At 38.0% G+C, this 25,736-nt stretch overlaps 3 protein-coding genes across 3 annotated transcripts; 2 read left to right on the top strand and 1 right to left on the bottom strand.

Moving 5' to 3' along the window:
- Window positions 1-5,278: 5,278 nt before the first annotated feature.
- Window positions 5,279-8,548, top strand: LOC110910027 (protein FAR1-RELATED SEQUENCE 5-like). The gene is made up of 6 exons (XM_022154745.2): window positions 5,279-5,396; window positions 5,482-5,580; window positions 5,693-6,482; window positions 6,597-6,855; window positions 6,967-7,539; window positions 7,633-8,548. Exons 1-6 carry the CDS (start codon window positions 5,279-5,281, stop codon window positions 8,287-8,289), a joined length of 2,496 nt encoding a protein of 831 aa, XP_022010437.1. The 3' UTR covers window positions 8,290-8,548.
- A 2,592-nt stretch (window positions 8,549-11,140) lies between these two features.
- LOC118482173 lies at window positions 11,141-11,993 on the bottom strand. The gene is made up of 3 exons (XM_035977741.1): window positions 11,661-11,993; window positions 11,499-11,555; window positions 11,141-11,400 (listed from the first exon to the last, which is right to left on the bottom strand). The coding sequence occupies exons 1-3, from the start codon at window positions 11,921-11,923 to the stop codon at window positions 11,199-11,201; spliced, it is 522 nt and encodes a 173-aa protein (XP_035833634.1). The 5' UTR covers window positions 11,924-11,993; the 3' UTR covers window positions 11,141-11,198.
- A 6,925-nt stretch (window positions 11,994-18,918) lies between these two features.
- LOC110879035 lies at window positions 18,919-19,874 on the top strand. Its single transcript, XM_022127439.2, has 2 exons — window positions 18,919-19,338; window positions 19,756-19,874. Exons 1-2 carry the CDS (start codon window positions 18,990-18,992, stop codon window positions 19,839-19,841), a joined length of 435 nt encoding a protein of 144 aa, XP_021983131.1. The 5' UTR covers window positions 18,919-18,989; the 3' UTR covers window positions 19,842-19,874.
- The last annotated feature ends 5,862 nt before the right edge of the window (window positions 19,875-25,736 follow it).

Genomic DNA, 25,736 nt, shown 5'->3' with positions numbered 1-25,736 from the left:
TGGACTAGGGAATACGATGGATCATTACCATTCCATGCCTTGTTTGGTAACCATGTGTGAATGGAATGAATTATTATTATTGTGTATTGTTTGGTAGGCAAGAAAAACGAAGTAATGTAGTGATTGTGGGTGGTTATAGGTGGCGGTGGCGAGAGGCAGTGCGGCAGCGACCGCAGGTGGCAGCGGCGCCAGTTGGTGGTGGTTGGTGGCGGCGGAGGTGGAGGTGGGTGGCGGTTTGTGGCGTCGACGATGGTGGTGGCGTCGACGGTGGTGGTGGTAGCGGCAACAAGTGGTGGAGGTGGGTGGCAACGATAGCGGGTGAGCGGCAACAGTGGCGTTGTCGGGGTGGCAACAGAGGCGGTAGCGGGTTGCGGGTGGCGGCGACGATGGCGTCGGTGGTGGGTGGCGGCGAAGGTGGTGGGTTGTGGTGTTGTTGATGAATGGTGCAATAGGGGATGAAATGAAAAACAAACATGGGGGGTGGATGAAATGATTTTAAGGGAATGAAATGTCTTATGGAATGAGTGATTCCTCTCCATTGACCAACCAAACACCCTTTTCTTCATTCCCTTATAATGATCCATAACATTCCGCCTCTCATTTCTGCATACCAAACACTACCCTAATACTAGGTGGAGTGGAGTGTGAGGGGGTGGCGTGGGGATTCAAGAACGCCGACACATCGCCTCGTTTCATGGCATTGGAGTGGCGTCAGATTCGCGACGTGGGGCAATGAGGGTGATAACGTGGCGCGCTTGTATTGGTTGGTCTATATAGTCGTTTAATGACTAGACTAAAAAATTATATATTTTTTTCCAAAAAAACCATATATATTAACCATCTACAACCTATTTCTCCATACACATACATTCTATTCAACCTATTTTTCCATACAAACACATTCTTTCACTCTCAAATTTACCATTCACTAAAAAAATGCAATCCTCAAGTTCATCATCTTCATCGTCATCATCCTCACTTGATAAGTTTGTTTTATTATCATCATCATATGACGAGGGAGCAGAGCTGATAATATCATCGGTTCAGAAAGTCGTTCAATGTATATTTAAATATGAACGGAGTTCACAACCCAAAAGAAGGAAATATATAATACGCGATCGGCTCGCCGCACATAAATTATTGGTAAGTGATTATTTTTTACTCAACCCAACATATGATGATAGGAGTTTTAGGCGTCGTTTTCGTATGAGCCAACGTTTATTTATAAGAATAGCAAATGATTTACAAAATAAATAGGAATATTTCTAACAAAACCCCGATACATGTGGTAGTATGAGATTTAACACGTTGCAAAAAGTCAGGGCCGTGATTAGACGATTGGCTTATGGCACTAGTTCCGACATAATGGATGACTATTTAAAAATGTCGAAACGAGTGGCGACGGAAAGTATTCATTATTTTTGTGAGTTTGTCATTCAACTATACTTCAAAAATATATTTGAGAAAACCAACGTATAGTGACATACAATAAATTTTGGAGGCTCATGTAGAGCGACATTATTTCCTCGAGGATGATGGGTAGTATAGATTGTATGAAATGAGAATGGCATGTTTGTCCAACTGCGTGGTGTGGCCAACACACGAGTGGAATCATAAAAACCTGTTATGATGCTTTAAGTGGTTGCATTACAAGATCTTTGGTTTTGGCATGCATTCTTTGGTGTGACTGCTTCCAATAACGATTTAAATATTCTTAATCAATCACCCATTTTAAACCACTATATAAACGATGTTGAACCGAAAGGATTTTTTCTGTAAACAGGGATGGAGTACAAATATGGTTAATATCTAGCGGATGCAATTTACCCTGAATATGGTGTGTTTGTAAAATTATTTACATGGGGTACAACGTTGGAAAAAAATAGAACAAAGTTTAATAGGGCTCAAATGGCAGCACGAAAAGACATCGAACGAGCTTTTGTTATTTTGCAGAGAAGATGACACATTTTGAGCATGTCATGTAGGATTATAGAAAAATTTAGAATTAGAAATGTGATGTATGCGTGTATTATTTTACACAACATGATTTTAGAGAATGAAGGACGTGCAATTTGCGATTACTATGGTGAGGAGACACAACCAAATAATGAAGACATTAGTTATGAAGCAAGGGAATTAAACGAACGTGAAATTTTAGCAAACAAACACACCACAACCTTCGAGCGGATTTGGTTGAATACATTTGGAGTCTTCCGCGAAACAATGACAAGGATGATAATTAAAATATGTAATTTTTAATTAAAAGATATCCTTTATCTTTATCTTTATCTTTATCTAAAATTAATAAATAACTTCAATAAATGTCATATGCCATTTAGATATTAAAAAAATATCAACAATCAAACCTTTTTGGACTCGCAGGCGAAAAATAAAACTTTTAGACTAAACTGTCAAAATAACCCAAACTATAAGGACTAAAATGGCACTTAACTCTAATAAATATCAAGATACACATTATTAAGTCAAAATAGTGATTGAAGTTGGAGGTTTTGTTTACCGGAATAATGAGAAAAAAAGGAACTGACAAAAAAGCCTTTGAATAACTGAAGTGTATGGTTGAGGTTAAATGAGTTGGACCAAAATAATAATGGTGAAATTTTTTTGGACCCATAAATTAAAAATGAAACCTTTACACTATACTAACAAAACTATCCAAACCACAGGACAATTTTGACAATTTACTCTAAAAAAATAAGTAAAATAAGTGGTGTCCGAATTTAAAAGGTATGGTATACGTGACATTACAGCCTGTCATGGCAATTTTTTCGAGTAGATATATCCAAAGTGGTCACCATTATAAGTATTATTTGTTGACCCTTTAACCCATAAAAAACCCCTAGTGATACGTTTATTACATAAGTTGGTACAAAAATCACGTTGAGATCAAGAGTTTGTATGGGCCTGTAAACATGGCTCAAAGCAATGTCCCGGTCGTTTATAATTTAGATTGTTATGAGCTAAAATCTTTATGGGCTAACTTTGGCCCATGTATATTATCGACTACAATTTGTATATTAAAGGTGCACGAAACAGGTTTTGGGCGTACCCAAAACTGGGTAGGGTCAAATCGGGTATTATTGGACCAGAGCAATAGTAGGAACCGGGTATCTAACTTATAGAAAAAACCTCTAAATAATGTCACATGACATTCTCTACTTTAACCTTATAAATTTTATTTATATTTGTTTAATAAATTTCTTTTAATATTAATATTAATTAATAGCCAATATATATATATATATATATATATATATATATATATAGGACAAAGATCCGTTAGGAACCACCCTTTATTGCGAGAACCGCGAGAACCAGTGTGAACACAAACAGTAATAGCTAAAAAAATCTAAAAAACACCCAAAAATTTTTTTTTTATTTTTTTACTATTTTTTATATAAAAATCGCTACTTTTAGTATCCAAAAAAAAAAAATTTTTTTTTTTTAAATTTTTTTTTTTAAAAAAAAAAAATTTTTTTTTTTGGCTACAAAAAGTAGCGATTTGAACATAAAAAATAGTAAAAAAATAAAAAAAATTTTTAGATTTTTTTTTGATTTTTTTTTGATTTTTTTAGATTTTTTAGGTTTTTTGGGGGTTTAGTTTTTAGCATTTTAGCTTGGGGGGGGGGGTGGGGGGGGTTTAGGTTTTTGGGTGGTGGGGGAGGGGGGTTTAGGTTTTTTGGGGGGGGGGGTGGGGGGGGGGTTAGGTTTTTTTTAGGTTTTTTGAGGGTTTTAGTTTTTAGCATTTAGCTTGGGGGGGGGGTTAGGTTTTTTTTTGGGGGGGGGGGTTAGGTTTTTTTTGGGGGGGGGGTGGGGGGTTTAGGTTTTTGGGGGTGGGGGTTAGGTTTTTTTTAGGTTTTTTGAGGGTTTTAGTTTTTAGCATTTAGCTTGGGGGGGGTTAGGTTTTTTTTTTGGGGGGGGGGGTTAGGTCTTTTTTTTTGGGGGGGGGGGGGGGTGGGGGGTTTAGGTTTTTGGGGGTGGGGGTTAGGTTTTTTTTAGGGTTTTTTTAGGTTTTTTTTAGCTATTTTAGCTTGTGTTCACATTGGTTCTCGCGGTTCTCGCAATAAAGGTGGTTCTCGCATGAACCTTACCCTATATATATATATATATATATATATATATATATATATATAGTGTGAGGTTCATTGGGGAACACTTAAAAAGTGGGGAACAACGGGGAACCGACTCAAACGAACTCCGATTGGACTCATTTCAGTTGCGTTGGAACCGGCTCGTCGAACCCTAACTAGGATCTTTTAACCCTGAACCCTAAATCATAACCCCTAAACCCTAAATATATTAGGGTTTGGCTTTTAGGGTTTTTCTTTAGGGTTTAGCTTTAGGGTTTAGCTTTAGGGTTTAGATTTAGTGTTCAGGGTTTAGCTTTAGGGTTTAGGGTTTAGCTTTAGGGTTTAGCTTTAGGGTTTAGCTTAGGGTTTAGCCTTTAGGGTTTAGTTTTTAGGGTTTATAGTTTAGATTGTACGGTTTATCTTAGGTTTTAGCCTTATTTTTTTAGCTTTAGGGTTTAGAGTTTAGGAGTTAGGATTTAGGGTTTAGGGTTAAAAGATCTTAGTTAGGGTTCGACGAGCCGGTTCCAACGCCGCTGGAATGAGTCCAATCGGAGTTCGTTTGAGCCGGTTCCCCGCTGTTCCCCAATTTTTAAGTGTTCCCCAATGAACCTTATATATATATATATATATAGGATAATGCTTGGTGAAAAACCCCACTTTCTTAAGAAACTTAGCAAACTATATTTGTGGCTATCATGTTGCCACGTTGGATCTGATCACATGAGCTTAACTTTTAAATGAAGGTTATATTAGTAATTTTCTTTACCCCCCTTAGAATTATGAGATGACATCTTCATTAATTGCCCATCAGTTCGTACTCTCACAATCCCCCATATTTATTTTTAATATTTCCCTTTTGCCTTTTATATCTTCTACATCTCTCATAAGAGAATCTTCAATCTTCATACTTACACCACAGTAGCAAGCATCTCCATTAATATCAATGGAGACAAATCCACCAAACTCTGAATTAATGTCGCCGGTCCGTAGTTTCCCAAACATGTTCTTTTGCAGTGACTTCCAAAACGATGAAGAATTTAATGCTACAGGTTTGTCCATATATAGTTTACTAACTGTTCTAGAAGATCTGTTATTCCTTTTTGTTTTTTACAACTTTTTAATCTAATATTCCATCCTATTATGCATGCCCATGTTCACGTGTTGCATTCGAAGCATCTGCATACACTTATATGCATGTTGATTGTTCCCGGTCGCCGGAAGACCCTGTTAGATCCCCGGATGTTTTGGTATCCAACAATTTTATGAAAAACGCGGTTATTGATGACCAGGATATGGATATTGATGAAGGTTTGTTTTATCTTACACTTTTCTTGTTTTATTTCTTCACTAGACATGTCATCTTTCAAACATTTTCTATAATGTTCACATGTAGCATCCCAAGATTCCCAGATGGAAGCCATGACTGTAGCTGTTTCTGGATCATCTCATGGTCCTTCTATGTTTGAGGAATCACCACGCGGCCAGTTAGACGGTTGTACAATGGACAATGGGATCCCAATTTATTTTCATATCACACATTTTATAACCTGTAGTGTCATGCCATTTTATTGCAGATTCATAACTTTTTCCGTTTTATGGTACAGGTCCTTCGAACCCATACTTTGTTTTTGATACCCCTCAGGGAACCCGTTACTGGATTCCTAATGTTGCTGATAAGTTCATACCGGTGTGTGGCAAAACCTATCCAACCTTTCAGGATGTTCTTTCCATGTATGAACTCTATGCGCTCGAAGCAGGTTTTTCTGTAAAAAAAGGTCAAACTAAAGTCTGGAATGGAATTCCCACACACAAGTATCTCCGATGCTCAAAATATGGAAAACCCCAACCAAAGCGGACTTTTGACACCCTAGATGAATCTTCTGTTAAGCACCGGAGGACCACCTTCTCATGGTGTGACTGTAAGGCAAGCATACTAGTATCGATATCGAACGATTCATACACAGTCCTAACTTTCAATGATATTCATAATCATGAACTTGTTGAGAGTTACAACCGTGATCTTAGTAAGATATCACGGAAACTGTCATTCTCCACGAAACAATTCATTCATAACATGAGTCTAAACCGCATTGGACCAATGAGGTCTTATAGATGCCTTGTAGCTTTAAAAGGAGGGCATCACAATGTCAATGGGACACCGGTCGATTTTAAAAACTTTAGCCACCAGCTGCGAATTTTTATTGGTGAACGCGACGCACAAGTTTTCCTAGAACGCTTGCGTGAGCGTTATGACAACCTACCCAACTTCTTTTTTGATTACACCGTATCAAACGGAAAGTTGTCCTCTGTATTCTGGGCTGATGAGATTTCAAAGCTTAACTACAAAGCTTTTGGCGATGTCCTAGCGTTTGATGCAACTTACAGCACAAACAGGTTAGCCCCCCTCCACTCTAACATATGTTAGGCCTGATCCCCAAGTATCCAATTTTAGTTTGACCAAAAAAGTTGTTCATATTGTTAACATCAAATCAATTTTTTTGTTCATAGGTACAAGATGGTTTTTGTGCCATTCACGGGTGTGGATCATCATTTCCAATGTGTTACATTTGGAGCTGGTTTGATATCAACTGAGTCAATTGAATCTTACGTGTGGTTGCTTAAGGCTTTCTTGAAGGCACACGGTACTCAACCAACTCTCGTGCTGAGTGATCAAGACCCATCCATGCTACAAGCTGTTCCTATGGTCTTTACAGAATCACGTCACCGTCTATGCATGTGGCATATAATGAAAAAACTACCATCCAAGGTATACATAAGTTTGTTAACCTTTAACATGTGTTATCCAACATAACACCCTTTTACATGTCTTCTCAAATTGTTTTAATCTAACTCGTGTTATAACTATTAAAATTTTCAGATCTCAGCCGACGTGCTCGATAACACTGATCTTCGGTCCTGCATTCATCGGTTGGTTTGGAATGTTTATATCAAACCTGAAACGTTTGAGTCCCGCTGGAATGACCTCCTACAAACATTTGGGCTTCAAGAGCACAGCTGGTTAAACGACATGTACAACATGAGACATCTCTGGGTTCCAGCCTACTTTAGAGAACTGCCCATGTGTTGCTTGATGAAGACCACCTCCCGATGCGAAAGCTCTAATGCTGCCTTCAAGGTTAACTCAACAAGCGCAAACACGCTTGTACAATTTATGATGTGCTTTGAAAATAGGGTAGACAGCCAACGATATCGTCAACGTGTTTCGGAGTTCAAAACCTCTTCTACCATGTTCTCTGGCAATACTGAGTTAGCGATAGAGCAACACGCGTTCGCCATTTACACAAACGCTGTTTTCGCCCAAGTGCAAAAAGAAATAATTAAAGGTAAGTTTTTATGCTACATCACAAACCAAAGCGAGACGAGCGATTCCAGTCTTCTGATAGACGTCACTCATTTGGATAAAAGGAACAACATCACAAATGTCTATCAGGTAACACATGTTAGGCACTTACATTATTCCATGTACTCTAACATATTTTTGCATCTAAATGTGTTTTCCTTTGTTTGTCTCTGTTCAAATCAGGTTACGTACAACAATGTCGATCAATCGGCCAATTGCTCATGCAGGAATTTCACACGTATCGGGTATCTGTGTCGCCATGTCTTTTGTGTCTATCGCTTGAAAAATGTTGAAAGGATTCCACCACAATACATAAACGACAGGTGGCGCCGAGATGCCCTCCCCAAACATGTTTTTTCAATTTCCAGTCGATACGGAGTCAACCCACACGCACCGTCCATTATGCGGAATGAAATCCTCGACCTCGTTACTGAATGCGTAGATGTTGCTAGAACCGATGAGGATGCGTTGGCAAAACTGGTTGACCAACTCAGGGATTTCAAGATCAATATTCTTTCCAGGCAACCGTTGGCAACAACTGAAAATGAATCAAATGAGGCTCAAATGGAAGAAATAGTTGGGCAACCAATCAACATTCCAGTCGAAGTTGCTAATCCAGAAGTTGCACGCAATAAAGGATGTGGTACTCATACTCGCATTTCTGGGCCCAGTGAGAAGGCCAAAGCAAAACCACCAAAACGTCCAAAGCAGCTTCGCTTATGCAAGCGTTGTGGTCTGTATGTCGACGACCACGACTCACGCAACTGCCTTAAGGTGGCTGCAATGAAAGCAGCAAAGGCAGCTGCTGAACAACTAAGGCAGACTGCCACTGGCGACTGATCATCTGATTAAAATCATTTTATGTAGTACTATGTAATGGGAGACTCTTCATTTTGGCCTTCTTACGCACATGTAACAGTCTTTTGTCATCATCCTGCTATTATCTGTTACGTGTGTAAGAAGGTATAACTTTTTGAGTCCCAATAATCATATTTAGGATTGTAAGAAACTATATGGCCTTTGGCCACTTTTGTCGTATTAGGCCCGAAGGTCATTCGTGGACCGCTGTGGTATATTAAGCGGAAGCAGCTTATCTTAACATTTAACTGCATGTTGATATCTGTTTTGCTGTGTTTCATTTTTCTACCGATTAAAGAAAAAAAAAACAAACAAACATGCATATCACATGTTAATCCCCCATAATGATTTGCTCTATTTAACTTCAAATGATCAAAACAATCTTTTGTTAACTATACAGCTGGAGTAAAAAAAAAAACAGATTGGAAAAAAAAAAAAAACTAAACAGAAACAGATGCATAACACATGTTACTTACCCATAATGATTTGATCTTTTTAACTCAAAAGGATCAAAACAATCTTTTGTTAACCACACATATGGAATAAATAAACAGATTGGGTCTGTGAACTTCAAAGCATCAAAGCAATCCTTGCTAACCACTCAATCTGGAACAGATACACTTGCTTAACACATGTTAGCTTACATTTTGAAAGTTTCAAAAAACTTGCTTAACACATGTTAGTTTCAAAACACTATTTGGTTAACACATGTTAGTTTACCTAATGGTTTGGATCTTCAACATGGAAAGATTCAAAACACTATGTGTTAACCACATAACAAACAACGTATATACTAAACCACGTCAGGTTATAGAAGTAGACTTCAAGCAACTTAAACAAACATTCTACTACTAGGTTACATAAAAAGAAATAAAAACATAATAAAACACCAACAAGACGACATTCGTATGTCGTTTTGTTTCAACATAAGGTCATCAGGTTAACACATTTTCAAACACTTTCACCATACCAACTACCCATGGGTATCCTCCACTAGTAACAAGCTTTTAATCATGGTGTGGGGAATTCCTCATCATGAAAGTACACTGGAGACGGGCTGCGCTCACCCTCCCATGGGTCATGGTAACACCAGGACTGGATTGTTTCCGGTGAGTATGGACACAACGGGCAGCCACACATTTCATGGTCTGGGTCCGTCAGCAACCTAACCAACTCATCTGGTAGCCCCTTCAACTTTTCATCATCTGGAACAATGTGCTGCCTTCGGCCTGGTTGATCTCGCGACACACCAGATACATCAGTGACGTTTTTCGTTCCGCTTTCTGAAGCATCCTCACTTGAAGTTACTCCAGTTTTCCGGTCCTCTCCATTTTTGTGAGACCCTTTTCTTTCGTTAACCTCCATGCACCGGCCCTCACATGCTTCTTTCCCTTTTTGTTTGACCTTCTCCATGCTTGGTTGGCTAGCCGTATCCTTACCATCACACGGGTCCATCTCATTAACGCTCTTTTGGGACATCTTACACCTTATGGATAACTGAATTGGTGTAGTAGGATTGTGAAGTATTACAGAATATTAGGTGGGTTCTTCCCTCCAATACTTATAGAGGAGTTCCCTGTCTACATTTCATATAGTCTTCTTGACTTGACCTTTTTTGATGTGACCAAAAGCTGATAAAAAAGCAAATATTCCTTTTTTCCCAATAAAGTTGCTTTTATAGACCCCAACCCACATGCTTGTACTATTCTGCCAACAACTCTCTAGTGTTCCCCATATTTGTACTACCTATTTAGAAAGCCTGTTCCCCTTGGAAAGAGCGTTTTTTTGTTTTTCTTTAATGTTACAAAACAATTTCACACTTTCTAATATAACATTATAAACTATGTCAATAAACTTGGTTAATACTATTATACGCCATTTAACAACACATCAATATTTTCTAGAGTTTATAATTACCAACTAACTAAACATCATATTTAATATATATAGTTCATCCACAAAAAGACATCCTGACGATGCCATACCCAACAAAACACCTACCCCCGCATTACGTTTGAAGCAAAATCCCCAAATCCATCAAAGTTCATTACATGTTTCCAAAAAACATATCCGGCGAAATTAAGGCATAATTGTTCTACAATAACATGTGTTAGCCACCATAACACGTGTTACTCTATTCGGCATTCTTCCTTGATTTTTGGCAGCAGCACATTCACCTCCGAACATAATATGTGCGCCGCATACCTCTTTCTCAACTTTCTCACCTCCGCCATCTTCCTCGCCCCACTCGTGCTAAACCCACAGTTAAAACTTTGGTTTTTCCCCATATAGCACTCCATGTGCCGCATCAAGAAGATCCCACAATCAGTTGTGTTTGCGGTTGTTGCCCAAGGAACCGGCATACGCTGGATGTTGCAGTACTCTATGTCATCGGCTCGTGGATTCCCAACCTCCCGCAGATATTGCACAAACATATCTTTCTGCATACGCATACACAAGACATAGTTAGTAATCCTAAAAAAAATAAAAAAAAAAACCTAACAGTCTTGCCAGTGTTATCACACTTATTTTTAAATCAATTTTCAGTTTTGTTACTTATAATCTTATACGCTGTGTCCTTGTGTAGGTAGTAGACGCTATCTTCTATCAACTGACCTTGACGGGCTTTGTCATTATCAATGACATAAATCCCGGGGTCGCGTAACTCAAACACTACCAAGTAAAAGTGTTTGTGCTCCAATATAGGGAAGAAAACAATGTCTTGATTTCGGAAATCAGGAACGCAATCAACTCTGTTGACCGCACCCTTTATCCCAAGCCGAAACTTGTGCATCCGCGCCTCTACCCCGCCTTCGTCAGTTGTGAGCATCCATGGAAACTTCAAGCATAACAGAGAAATTAATAAGGTCACCAATAGGACACACTGTAATTTATATATACATGGCACTTACCACAACTTTAGTCCCAAAAAATTGTCTACTGTAAGCCTCCCGTGATTTTCTTTTCTCCTGGAAGTTCAGCACCTCCGCCCAACAGTCAATAATGCCATCCGAGACCTCATTGCCAACATTTAAACTCTTGAACATAGACCGAGATGCTTGTACGTGGGTAGGGCTTCTGAACAGCAACTCCCTGAAGTCAGGTGTACAAACCACAAAATAAATTTGAATACGTTAACATATGTAATTTATTGTTTTTCTAATAATTCGTACGGTTACGCCCTTACTTACACAGACATATGTATCGGACTATCTACATCAGCCACTGACGAAGAACCCTGTTCCCTCCTGCGTTTAAATAAAAAAATAAACCAATTATCCAGTGTATGAATCGTTGTTTATCGTTTACACTATTCCTATAAAACAAAAAACAACTTTTGCAATTCTACTTACATGTTTGCCTCCATTGCCCGCTTCCTACGACAAAATCCACTTAAAAGGTGCATTGGGCTTTCATCGGCGTGTATGTAGTCCCACAGATTTGTCTCCTTCTTTGTAATTGGTTGGCCCATGTCAACAGTCCTTATATAGTAAGGTGATCTGTTTGGCTCCGCTGCCACCTTCTCTCGGAAGGGGAGTTTCCTTTTTTGTGCCCCCAACTCAGCCAACATGCGCACACGGTTAGCAAGCGGAATATTGTCCTCCACCTCATACATATCACTACCACAAGATCCCAGCCCAGTTTGACCTTTGTGGATTGCAATGGCCGGGTCATAGGAGCTAACTGGGTCTACCATTATAACCATGCTCCAGTCTGCGGTAGCCTCCACATCGCCTAACACATAAAAAATAAATAGATGATGTAACGCGTAAACAACTACAACACATTCGATGCGATAAATGAAGGTGTTTTAGCTCACCAACAGGTTTGGTTTCTGTCCGGGGGATGTCCTCCATCTTCCCACTTGTGCAACCTGCACGTTTAATGCAAATAAGTATATTATACATGACTCATACTAACCCATCCATACTAACTTCGCTTAATGCTATATCTTACCAATTTCGTGTGACACGTCCACTTGAGCCCCAATTTGTGTCATCCCAAGGCTCCAATTCGGGCCATCTAAATTTCGTTCATCAAAACCGGGCTCAGGCCCATTGTCTGTATGAACACCTAACATGTGTTAACTCAGTAAATGATAGACAGGGGAAACCATTTTTAACACATGTTGGAGCATGAAAGTCCTTACCGTCATTCTCTGCAAAAGGGACCTCTTCAGCCGCTTTCCCTTTTGCATCGACATCATGTGCCCTCTCACTCCCGTCGCCCGAAACTATTGAATCAACCACCGCGCTAGTGCACCCTTGCATGTTTATAATAGTCGCACGCATCCCATCATGCTCAGTCTTACCTTCTGCACCTGCATAACACAATGCTGTTACAAAGCATGCACAACTTACTACCAGGAAAACATTAAATACTTACTGTTTAAAACACGGTCAGTCTCATCAACAGCCCCATTGTCTTCGCCATCCAGAACACCGTGTTTGTCCTTATCATCAACAACCCCGTCCGCAACTGAAAAAACCATGCCACCACTCTCTTCCTTTCTTCCATCTGACGGTGCGTTCTTAACTTCAATCTCGATTTTAGGATCTGCAATTGCATAAACATTTTTCGAGATATCACATAGCTAAGCCTTGCTAAACAAAAAAAAAAAAATTAAGGTTTCCGAAGGTTACCTTCCTTCCCACTCTGTTCATCATGTTTACTATCCTTGTCCTCCATCTCGACCATTTTGTCCATTCTTTGATCACAAACAAACCTTGCTTCGTAAATCTCATCCTTTTTGACGTCATCCGCTTTAAGATTGGTGTTCTGTTCATCATTGGGCTTCGCAGCCACTTTATTGTCTGTTTCCACAATACGCTCAGCACGTGTAAAAAACTGCGAGTCCGGACCCCGGTAATCTGTGCACACAAGATGACATACGTTAAAGAAAACAAAGTAACAAAGCACACTTTTAGAATCAGTCATTATTAGGGGGTTTACGAGAACTACCATGTGCCCCGTGCACTTCGGCTGCTTTAATACGCATTATTGCACGCATTAAACCCAGCGGTTTATGCACTTCTTCGGCATCATTTTCATACACCCCTCCTGCGCCTTTATTTTTTTCGTCCCCACCAACACTACATTCCTCGCGACTTGAATTACCAGCATCATTAACACTCTTATCACTTTCCCCGACTTCAATTGTATTTTTCCCAAGTTCACTAACCCTCAGTTCTATCTCTTCCAACTGTTTCTTCGTCTTCATTAACCCTATAACATAACATGAACATTACATGCGTTTAAGTAACGTAACCATATTAGACGGTAATACAGGTTAACTGACTAACACATGTTATACATTACCTGACTCGTCACCACCATCCGTTTCTCCACGGAGAATCTTTGTTTTCGACTTCTGGCAATTCGGGGTCACAAAGCTGGCTTTTGTTTCCGAAGCACCCTTCAACAGATTCAGACGGGGAGACCTCCTTACCCGCGGCGACATAACTGTTTCCAGCTCTCCGGTACACTCTGCTGCAACCACAAGGGCAGGTTATACTATATGATAGTTAACTCCTTTGACGTGTGTTAAGGAATGTCATATCATTCCATAACATACAGTTAAGTAAAGGTATTCTTAAAAAGGGTATAACATGTAACAAACTACCTCTTTCTTTGTCACTTTCCGTGCCTTGTCCACCAATCTGCATACTTCTCTTTCTCCTTTTTGGCGTGACAAACATTTCTTCTGTTTCCCTTACATGTTTTAAGTTCTCAAGTCGTGCTGATCTCCGCACCTCAACCGACTTTCCACCATCTTCAATCTGTTCATCATGGTCTTCAACACCATCATTTGCGAATGATTGCACTTGAACATCAGCTGCACATTCAAAATAAAAAATAAATAAATAAATATTGTAAATAATTACAGGTTGAAGAACCGGCCAAATGTGTTTCCGTGTTCATTTCATATACATCGTTAGCCCACCTTCTTGGTCATCGAAGTCTATCACTGAAGATCCTACTGCTTTCAGCCTACTTTTACTGATTTTTTTGTTTTGGCGGACAAGCGACTTCCTGTACAAGCTCATTATTGGTGACCCATCCGAAAGATCATCATCGATGCCATCCCCTACGAAAACGTTCCCACAATTATTAATGGATTTCAAAATAATTTAACTAAATAACACAGACAATAACAGGGCCCGACAATAACATTTACTAACCAGCGTTCTCTCCTTCATTGATGTGATTCTTTTCATCATTTCTCAAATCGTCCAAGACCGAATTGATCTTGTGTGACGCTAAATCTACCGCATCATCGTTATCCTCCCTTTCACTATCTTTCTTCTCAAACAAACTATCAAACGTTGACTTCAACTCTTGTACTTCTTCGTCTTCATGGCTTTCCACCAACAGCGAATCTAACATACCCTCTATTTTGACTTTGTTCTTCTTTGTCACGTATATTAACTGTCGTAATATCGTCAACCTCTCCTGTTGAGTATAGTTTTTAACATTAATTTTTTTTTTGGACAATTTGAAACATATACCAATTTCAAAAAAACACATGTTATAGCATCTATCTTTACCTCTTTAGTTGCCCATTGTTCGACGTTATAGTTTCTGGGACGTGTTAATCCTTTAAACCGTCCTGTTCCAAAACCACCCGCAAGGATTTCAAGCCTTTCTCTCTCTCTCAATCTTTTCAAGTTCCAAAAGGCTAAAGGACAGACCGCACTGTCAACCTCCATACCCGTGCACTCAACGCTATCAACGTACAACAACTACAAGAAACAACGATACGTTCAACAAGGGAATAAATCAACTATTATAACACATGTTAATTAGCTAAGTTACTTAAAGTTGCTTACCATCAGAATCGCTAGAGGACCAACAAAGAAACTCTGTGGGTCCTGCCGATTCCATGTATCCTTGCAAGTTCTCAGCTTTTCCACAACAAAGTCACACCAGTCTATTGTTGCAAAATCCATCTCTTCATCCAGATACTCCAATATTTCTTCCCGTAAACAACTTTGTTTATGACAATCCACCAGCACTGCCACAAAACACATTAAGAAATCCATCCTGAAATCAAAACTGTCTTCGCCATCGGAATCATCAAACATTTTCACCATCTTTGTCGGCGGCACCATTGGCCCCGGGTATCTCGCCCTCCATTCCGTGATGGCCTCGCTGAGAATCGGCAGCTTACCAATAGAACTAAACTTTTGCCCACCAGTCGGAATCCCTAACAACTTGTGGATCACTTTCCTGTTCACCTTGATATCACCGGCAGGCGTACATATCAACATTTTATCGGGATTGAAATTGTCCACAACAAAATAACCTAACTTCGCCGGCAAACCATCAACGCTGAAAGTTAGCATCCGTCCAAAGCCCATTTCCCTGACTGCATCACGCTGTTGTTCTGTCAATGCCCGTACACACTTATAAAACTGCAACGGTGCAGATCTTGTCCTTATTCCTGGAAATTCATCCTTTTTTGCGCGCTTGCGGGCTTTCTGAACCTTTTCCGGTTTCTTACGTTCTACCTTAGCTTTCCCTGCTCTACCTTTCTCTTTTTCATCAGAACCCTTGTTCTTTTTGGTCTTCAACATGTTTCCGCCCTTCGATGAAGCCGTCACGTCTGACCAACATTTTTATAGGAAACAACAACATTACAAACAATTAGTCTAACTGGCAACATGCAATGATAAAATGTAAGAACTTTGCATTCATAACATCCAAATTCCTTAAGGGCTTAAAAATAAACTAACTGTTAGTCCGTTTTCAGGGTCAAGCACAACTAACACATGTTAACAGAAGCCAAGTGTGTAACTTACCACGTTTTCTTTTATGTCCACTCCTTGAAATATCCCTGACATTGCTTGTCTTCCCTACAGTTTTCAAACATGTTAATGAGATTTGTGTGGATATGCAACTAGCCTCTATTGCAGCAAAAAGGAACTTACCCATCTGCATTTTGTTATCCCCCCGTCTGCTTACACCACAACCTTTCATTTAGCACCGAAACATTCGTAAGTTAGACGATTATATTCAACAATACTTTATACAAATTATAAAAAATATTACTACTTAATCGTTACCTTTTTTGTGTCTCTTCCCATTGCTTGTTGACACAACATCGGCTTCATCGTAGACTGTAAGGCATCAGACACAATTTAGTTACGCCCAATTTCAGGCCCAACACACTATCAACATACAGATCACCTTTGAACTATGTATAGTGTTTAGTAACATAAAAATTCTAACCTAGCTCCCGTTGCGTTGGACCAAAGTCAGCTCGTTGTTTGGAAGGACCGGGCTTGGGTTCCTCCGATAAATCACCACGCTAGGGCTACCAGAACTTTTTCGCCCTAAATTGTGTTTCGAAGTCCTACATATTTAAAAATAAAACAAACTAAGGTTGCCTCTTTCCAATAATCGGTTGAAGCAAAACCTACTTGGACATGACGGATAACAACAAACTAACCTGTTGTTTGAAGTCTGAATCTTCCGTAAACGTTTCAGCTTCAAAGACGATGACAATATTATGAACGAGTTCCTCATCGGATTCTATGTTAGGGTTTGTGGGTAGTAGCTTTTCAATGCCGTCGTATCGATTGTAAAGAAGATGAACAGGAATGGAGAAAGGATTAAAGACGAGAGAGAATCATGAACAGGAAGAGAGTTTTTTTGAGTAAAATGGAAAAGAAGAGAGTTTTTTTGAATTTGGGTGAACTTCTTTGATTAGACTGCTACTGCATGGCAGTCATTGCTGTCTTCCCAATGCTTTTTGATACCCAAAATGCCCTTCGATGGTACAAGTTGGCAGTGTTTTTATTTCTTTTTATTTTTATTAACACAATATAATCATGTCCCTTGATCATCTTAGATGTAACCTAATCAATGGTTCAGATGGGGTTTCCATAGTTTTCTCAAAAAGAAGGGGTTTACTATATAACCAAGCCCGCTAGATAGAAAACCCTATATATATAAAAAACCCGAGAAAACCCAAACTCCCGACATTTTTTTTTTTGAAAAAAATAACACATGTAATATACATGTTTTTAAGACTTTTGGGCCAAAAAAATCAAAAAAGCGCCGAAGGGATATTTTAAAAAAAAAAAAAAACAAGTTTCAGCAATTTTCAGCGAAATTATGGATTTTTTGCTTAACACGTGTTAGGAGCTGAAATTTGTTTATTTTTTTTAAAAAAATCCCTTCGGCGCTTTTTTGTTTTTTTTGGCCCAAAACACTCTAAAACATGTATATTACATGTGTAATTTTTTTCAAAAAAAAAAAAATGTCGGGAGGTTGGGTAAAAATGGCTTCCCATTTGGGTTTCCAGAGTTTTCTAAGAATTTTAGGGTTTTTTATCTAGCATTATCCCTATATATATATATATATATATATATATATATATATATATATATATATATATATATATATATATATATATATATATATATATAGGGGGCTGCTAGAATGAGAACCACCCCGAGTTGTAAGAACCGCGAGAACTACACCCCACGGAGCGCCGTTCGCCATGATTTTTTTTTACAAGTAGATGTGTGTATTATAAACACAGCCGTAAAAAATCATGGCGAACGGCGCTCCGTGGGGTGTAGTTTTTTACACCACAAGTTTGGTGTTTTTTAATTTTTTTTTCTTTTTTCTTTTTTTTTCACCAAACTTGTGGTTTAAAAAACTACATCCCACGGAGCGCCGTTCGCCATGATTTTTTACGGCTGTGTTTATAATATACACATCTACTTGTAAAAAAAAAATCATGGCGAATGGCGCTCCGTGGGGTGTAGTTCTCGCGGTTCTTACAACTCGAGGTGGTTCTCATTCTAGCGGCTCCCTATATATATATATATATATATATATATATATATATATATATATATATATATATATATATATATATATATATATATATATATGGTTGGGTTTAAGTGAGAACGTTAAATATTGTGAGAACCGTGAGAACGAATAAAAAAGCCACGAGAACCTGGTAAAAAACAATTTAAATTCAAAATTTCTTTTTACACTTATCATTATTATCCGAACACAATGTTAGAAATTAAATTTACACGTTTAAATTTACGTGAATTCGTAAATAAAGAAAATTTATACATGTGTAAGTTTGCCATTTACACATGTGTAAGTTTGCCATTTACACATGTGTAAATTTGTTATATTTACACATGTATAAAAAATCTAATAAGAGTGATTTTAAGAGGAAAAATTCTTTTTTTGATGTTGTATTTTAACTTCAATGATGGTTGTATTAAAAAAGATGGTTTTGATTGGTGTTCTCATTCGTTCTCACGGTTCTCGCAATATTTAGCGTTCTCAAGATAACCCCTCCTACATATATATATATATATATATATATATATATATATATATATATATATAGGATAAAGATCCGTTAGGAACCACCCTTTATTGCGAGAACCGCGAGAACCAATGTGAACACATGGCAAATTTGTAATTAAGTGACATCTAATAAAAAACACGCACTCCTCTTATTTCATCCCCTGTTCACTATCGTCATTTACATTCTAGGGTTTCGCTGGAGATTTTTCATAATCAGCGACGGAGATCTTCGGCGGTGACTAATCTCTCTAGATTCACGGCGGCGATATACACATCTTACAGGGGATTCAATTGGGATACTGATTTCGGCGTTTGTATACTGATTTCGGCTACACATGGCTTTGTCTGACTCATCTCGTGTTGGAGTTGAACCTACGGCATCTGATGATCATCATACAACATTGTCTGCATACAATCCACATCCCGATTCTGGTTTTTTTGGCCCATCTGATGTCAATTTCAATCCTATTTCTGCCGTGGGTCCATCTGATGTTGATGTCAATACCTTACCTGCAGTTAATCCAAATGAAAGTTGCAATCCTGTGTTTACAACAGTTGCAAATCGACACACCTTTCATGGGTTTGAAATACAGACGTTTGATTCCATGTTTACACCAGGCAACGTAGGCTCTGAGACTGCTAATTTACCTGATCAATCATTATCAGTTGACACTGCATCTACTGGTAACACCACATCTACTGGTTGCAATTCATTCAATTTGTGACTAAATGTATTATGTTGACTGATGTATATACTTTGTAAATGATATTGTATTAACTGTATACTTTGTAAATGATATTGTATTAACTGTTATGCACATGTGCATTATACTTACTGTAATGATGTTGTATTAAATTATATGCACATGTGCATTATGTTGATTGTAAATGATATGGTATTAAATCATATGCACATGTGCATTATGTTGCAAATTAGATTAAAAGTCTACTTTCTGTTAAATTTTAATAAGTGTAAGCCTCTAATCATGCAAAAGAATGTTTCAGTACTAATCTGCGAAAACTCAGATAGTTTTATCCTTCTATCAGGTATTAAACTTTTGATTGATTGATTGATTGCTTAAAGTTCTGTTTTTTTTTCAGTTTCTCGAGGATTTTATCAATGGGACGGAAGTTTCATCTCTTTTGGACTGCATTCGTCTGACAGCAGGACCTTTGCATGCTCTTGATGCTGCAACACGTCCTGCATGGGCTGCTCCGGTTTTGCAGTTTCTGGTGCGGCTTCATCTATCCCGACACTATCAAGAGCAAATGTTAATGGGCAAATGCCAAATGGTACAAACCCAAATGTTGGTCATGTCTATGGTCCCGGTACGGGTCCTGGTGGAAACCCTGGTGCATCTGCCATGTTAACTGCTTCTACTGTGGCTAGCGGAGGTGGCATGGGAATCGTTCCTAGTACTCTGTTACCGATTGATGTGTCGTTTGTTCTTCGTGGCCCGTATTGGATTCGGATAATATACCGGAAATATTTTGCGGTTAACATGAGGTGCTTTGCGGGTGATCAAGTTTGGTTGGAACCTGCAACGCCACCGAAAGGCGGTCCTACAGTTGGAGGTTCTTTACCCTGTCCACAGTTTCGGCCCTTCATCATGGAACATGTTGCTCAGGAGTTGAACGGTTTAGACCCGAATTTCGATGGTGGTCAACCATCAGCCGGACCAACTAATTCCAACAATTCGGCTGCGTCTCCTGGTCCGCAACTCTCAGCCCCAAATGTCACCCGAGCAGGCCCTACGGTAATGTCTCTCCCAGGAAACCAACCCGTGGGATTTAACCGTTCTACAAATGCCATGTCAGCATCACCAAATTCACTCTTAGTGCGCAGAGCTACTGTGACAGTTCCTGCTCATGTTAGAGGAGAGCTGAATACCGCCATTATCGGGCTTGGGGACAATGGTGGTTACGGTGGTGGTTGGTCCATCTGCTGATAATACACTTGACAGTCACAATACACCTACAAATACAGAACATCAAGAGTTGCAATTCATTCGATTTGTGACTAAAGGTATTATGTTGATAACACCCATACTCGTCACTGATCATGCACATGTGCATTATGTTGATAACACCCATACTCGTCATCCGTAAACTGTTAACCATCATTAACATGAACATGCACATGTGCCAACAATCCATAATCATCACATATAAACTGTTAACCATCAGTACATAATTATGCACATGTGCATCACATTACCAACACCCCATACTCATCACCAAAAAAAATGTTAAACATTTATACATCGTGCGTATACACACCATCTACCATATACCATATTAATCATAATCTTATATGCTTTTCTCTTTTTTTCTTTATACAGGAACAATTACGACTTCTACACCTAATAGCACACCATATTGGATACCCGATGTTGATGCTGAATACATCCCTATTATAAACAGTACGTTTAACAGTTGGGAGTACGTTGAATCCAATGATACTGATGAAGATGTTGATGATGATGCTAAAGACCCTGCATATATATATGAACCTGAGTAACCTCGTAGACATTCATCCAGGCGTCATAAAACATTCAACGATTCTTGATTATCCTATATATAATGACAAATAGTTTCTAATCATTATTCTTTTTGTTTACAAACATTTTGCACTGTCTGTATACGTATTCATATGTTATGATTGTGATCATGATACTTTGATATCAATTAAATTACTTATTATACATAAGCGTATGTAATTTCATTATTGACCACCTAACAAATATTACCAACATGGTTACTGTTTTGAAAAATGCACATGTGCATACATATTTACTGTTTCTCCTCACATGGTAATTGTTTCAAACAATAAACATGTGCATACATGTTTAATGTTTCACTACATATTGTTATTGTTTCGACCAATGCACATGTGCATACATGAATATATTAACTACATGTAATTCGTTTTCCTTTACATATACATAATCATATGCAATGTGGTACCCCATACGTAATAGGGTACCACATCCGTAATATGATATGCTATATCAAACTCTGCACATGTACAATACCAACATTTTTATACCAAACAACATAATACATCGAATATTAACAAACATACCAATATACCTGAACAATCAAATAAAGTTTTAACCCATCAACCACCATATAAGACATCGTATACGTCAAACTTCTTATATCAACCATTATCGTAAAAAACTACCCACATATTACAATCAAAAGACATCAAGAAAACAAAAAAAAATGTCTTTATAAATTGCATATCCACAAACTACCTACATAACATTCGCATTAGTTCACAACCTCACACCTTCTGATCTTCTTTCCATTTCATAATTATCTTCCAACACTCCTCCTGTTTCAGCGCCTCTTCGTCCATCATTTTCCCTGGTATTTTTCATCTGTTAACCTATTAATCAAATACGCCTTTGTTGTCAATCCATGAGCAGTTTCGAATAATTTTTTCCTGCATACATTACATATTTACATTAATTATTTCATGTATGCACATGTGAAATAAACATATTACATACAATATGTACAATGTTTATGTTTTAAGGTAATAATGCACGTGTGCATATGCCTTAATACATTCATATTAACTTAATCTGACAAAAATATGCATATGTGCATAACTATGCACATGTGCATTAACATGACTGACCTTATCAACAGGTTTATTTCAATAACAAAACTTAACCCTTACCAATCAAATTTCGTAATACCACCAATCATATTTAACATTAACTAGCAACAAAACCATTATGACAAAATATGCACATGTGCATAAGTTTTTTTTTAAATGTAAATGTTATTCACAGAAGCCAACATCCAAAACAGAGGCGGTCGAACAAACCACTACATCAAAACGTAAAACAACTCAACACAAGAACCTAAAGACCGGAGACTAACAGCTACCTTATATCGAAACTACACCACTTTTCCAACTTACGGACCTATTTTTGGACCGATTCTTATACCATAAAAACCGATGGGCTTAATATTACGGATAATCTCTCCGGGTTTAACTTGAGTTTCCAAGAACCTTTTATTGTTCCTGGCTAACCATATACACCATCTTGTCACGAACATAATGCCATGTAAAGCAACTTTCACTTCTCTATCCAGATTGCAAAACTCAGAGTCAATTATGATATCTTTAACCAAAAACAGGATAAAAGGACTCACCTTGCACCACTGACTGATGTGATATCAGACCCTGCACGAACAAAGAAGGTGTTCAGCTGTTTCATCGCCATCTTCACACATACAACATTTCACGTATCCGCCCCAACAGTTTCGATCCTTGAATCACCCACATCTAACATCCATAACATCTTATTGCCTGTTCCTTTTCCAGTTGTTGAGCACACCCCAGCATTCCTATTGCTTCAACGCCTCTTCGTCTAACATATGCTTAACTCTATCATCTGTTAATCCGTGTATTTTTTTGCCATAGATGATCTACAATGAGCATGTGTATCAACATTAATTTATGATCAACATATAAGATATGCACACGTGCATCATTATATACATGTGCATAAACATTAAATACCTTAAGAACCTATGTTGATAAATTATGCACATGTGCATATTAACATATTCTGACAATCTATGCACATGTGCATAACTATATATCACACAATTATACCTTATTAACATATTCCAAGATGAAATACATGTTAGCATAACTGTGCATAACCATATAGATCAAAGTCATATGCATCAACATTATCTACCTTGTTAGACTATTATTGCAAACTATGCACAGGTGCATATTAACATATTATAACAATTTATGCACATGTGCATAACTATATAGATCACAAATTTAGTTTATCATCCTGTTATGTGTAATCATATTCTGTCAAGATATGCACATGTGCATAACTATATATCACACAATTATACCTAATCGACATGTTCTGTGTAACATGTTCTGTGTAAGCCTGTTCGGTTAGAAAATATGCACATGTGCATATCTATATAGATCACAACATTACCTAATTATCTTGTTCTGTTTCTGTTAGAAAATATGCACATGTGCATATCTATATAGATCACAACATTACCTTATTATCCTGTTCCGTGTAAGCATATCTTGTCAAAATATGCACATGTGCATAACTATAGCTATGCACATGTGCATCGACATGACATAACTTATCAACAGTTATAGTTCAGTAAAAAAAAAAAACCCTAACGCTTACCAAATCAAGTTGTGTGTTGCCCATCATATCTAGCATTATTCACGTAACATTATTCATCAAGAAAAACTACATGAACAAACACATAACTACCCCAATACATATAGTTCTATCACAACATTCGCCCCTGTTCACTCAAAAAATCATATATATAACACAATTTTCAATATTGCAGATATGAAACAGGTATGAAACGACTGTTTAAGTGTCATAATCACATAATAACATATCTGAATCGATGATTAAGAGTTGTATTGTCACATACGACTACAAAACAAAGTGTATGAACTTACAAATTCACAGAACGGTGCAACAACGAATCGTGATTCCGTTAGACGTGATTCCGTTAGACGCGATTCCATTAAACGACATATGTTCTTCAAATTATCCCTATCTGTACAACAAATCTTGATGATTATGGTCGTTTTGCCCTAATTTCGAATCGAAGAGGAATGTGAAATCGATGATTATGTTCTTTTTGCACTAATATCGAACATACGATGAAGTTTGATGATGAACTACTGATATTGTGGAGCGTCGAACTTGATTTTTTGTAAATCGCTGTGATGAATCGCAGATTGATGATGCTTGTGGGATTGTCGGACGTGATTTCTTGATAGATTGTGATTTAGTTTTTGTTTGAAGTCCAGTAGTACAGATGCAGGGAGAGGAGGAGCGACTAATTTACAAGTTTTATGTATTTACAAAATTGCCCCCTGTTCACATTGGTTCTCGCGGTTCTCGCAATAAGGGTGGTTCTCGCATGAACCTTACCCTATATATATATATATATATCACGTATTTTTATACTTATCTTTATCTAAAATTAATAAATAACTTCAATTTTACAATTTAGACCCTTTGTTTTTTTACTTTTAATCCAAAGTTTTTCATCTTTTGCAATTTAATTCCAACTCTTTTTTATTTTCAATTTTAGTCCACCATACTTTTCATTTTTCCCAAGTTTTTTCGTTTTGTTCTAAATTTTGTGAGTTAACGCACCGCAACGTGCGTGTGGGGTTCAACATTTTTTCGTATGTTTTTTCCTGTTTGACTGGCCCATCGCGTCACATCTATTTTTCTGCGTTTGTCAAGTCCGTCCAACATGTGGGTCATGTATGGACTTAGTTATTTTGTTTTCTATGTTTTGCGTTTCGGTTTAATTTCTCAGCAAAGAGCGTGCGTGATTCAAAGATTTTACATCTGCTTTTCGCTCGGCGTTATTTTTTTCCCATTTTTATTTATTAAGTTTTACGAGCTTTTCTGGTGTTGGTGGTCGCTGACAATGGTATAGTATTGCTACTACTTAATACAGTTTTACAGCAACCGCTACAACGCAGGGGCTTAATACTAGTAGGTATATATAGTAGAACCCACTAGAACTGATTCGGGTTAGACTGGGTTACCCAGAACCGGGTACAAATCAGGTATGCAAGTTTTTTTTTTTAATTTTACTGTTGGGAATTGGTTCCTAATGGTAATAGCTATTTAGAATCGTTTTTATTTACCATTATACCCCTCTAACTTTGTATAAATAGGTCTAGAATGTTTAGTTTTAACCACACCGCTTCTCTAACTCTCGAAAACACAAAATCGTTCAAGTTTTTTTTATATCTCCAAGTCTCCAACGATGGCAAGCAACGGAAGTGTTGTTTTGGTTCTTGAAACCAAAAGAAACCCAAAGGCTTGGAAGCGCTTCAACCTCTGTCTTATGTCGGACAACACCGAGATGACTCGGTGCAAATATTTGTGAGAAGTTCATGAAAGTCGTGGCAAACTCGACTCTCGAAAAACCTACAGACAAATATTGTCCGGTTAAAAGCGAAAAAGGAGGGGAGTCGTCTGGATCCGCGGGCCAAAAATAGTGGTAGTGTTTAATTTCCACTT

This window comes from Helianthus annuus, chromosome 9, assembly GCF_002127325.2.
Source record: "Helianthus annuus cultivar XRQ/B chromosome 9, HanXRQr2.0-SUNRISE, whole genome shotgun sequence".
Classification (NCBI taxonomy): Eukaryota; Viridiplantae; Streptophyta; class Magnoliopsida; order Asterales; family Asteraceae; genus Helianthus; species Helianthus annuus.
The sequence above is the reverse complement of the archived record's forward strand: the minus strand, read 5'-3'. Positions and strand labels throughout refer to the sequence as shown.

Bases quoted from the DNA above. Each gene is read 5' to 3' on its own strand.
- LOC110910027 (XM_022154745.2), top strand. From the start codon at position 5,279: ATGCATGTTGATTGTTCCCGGTCGCCGGAAGACCCTGTTAGATCCCCG. The intron at 5,397-5,481 runs GTTTGTTTTATC...GTTCACATGTAG, and splicing joins GGATATGGATATTGATGAAG to CATCCCAAGATTCCCAGATG. The intron at 6,856-6,966 runs GTATACATAAGT...TAAAATTTTCAG, and splicing joins TGAAAAAACTACCATCCAAG to ATCTCAGCCGACGTGCTCGA.
- LOC118482173 (XM_035977741.1), bottom strand. From the start codon at position 11,923: ATGTATGAGGTGGAGGACAATATTCCGCTTGCTAACCGTGTGCGCATG. The intron at 11,556-11,660 runs GTAAGTAGAATT...ATTTAAACGCAG, and splicing joins CGGGCAATGGAGGCAAACAT to GAGGGAACAGGGTTCTTCGT. The intron at 11,401-11,498 runs GTAAGTAAGGGC...ACCTGACTTCAG, and splicing joins AGTCCGATACATATGTCTGT to GGAGTTGCTGTTCAGAAGCC.
- LOC110879035 (XM_022127439.2), top strand. From the start codon at position 18,990: ATGGCTTTGTCTGACTCATCTCGTGTTGGAGTTGAACCTACGGCATCT. The intron at 19,339-19,755 runs GTAACACCACAT...TTTTTTTTTCAG, and splicing joins AGTTGACACTGCATCTACTG to TTTCTCGAGGATTTTATCAA.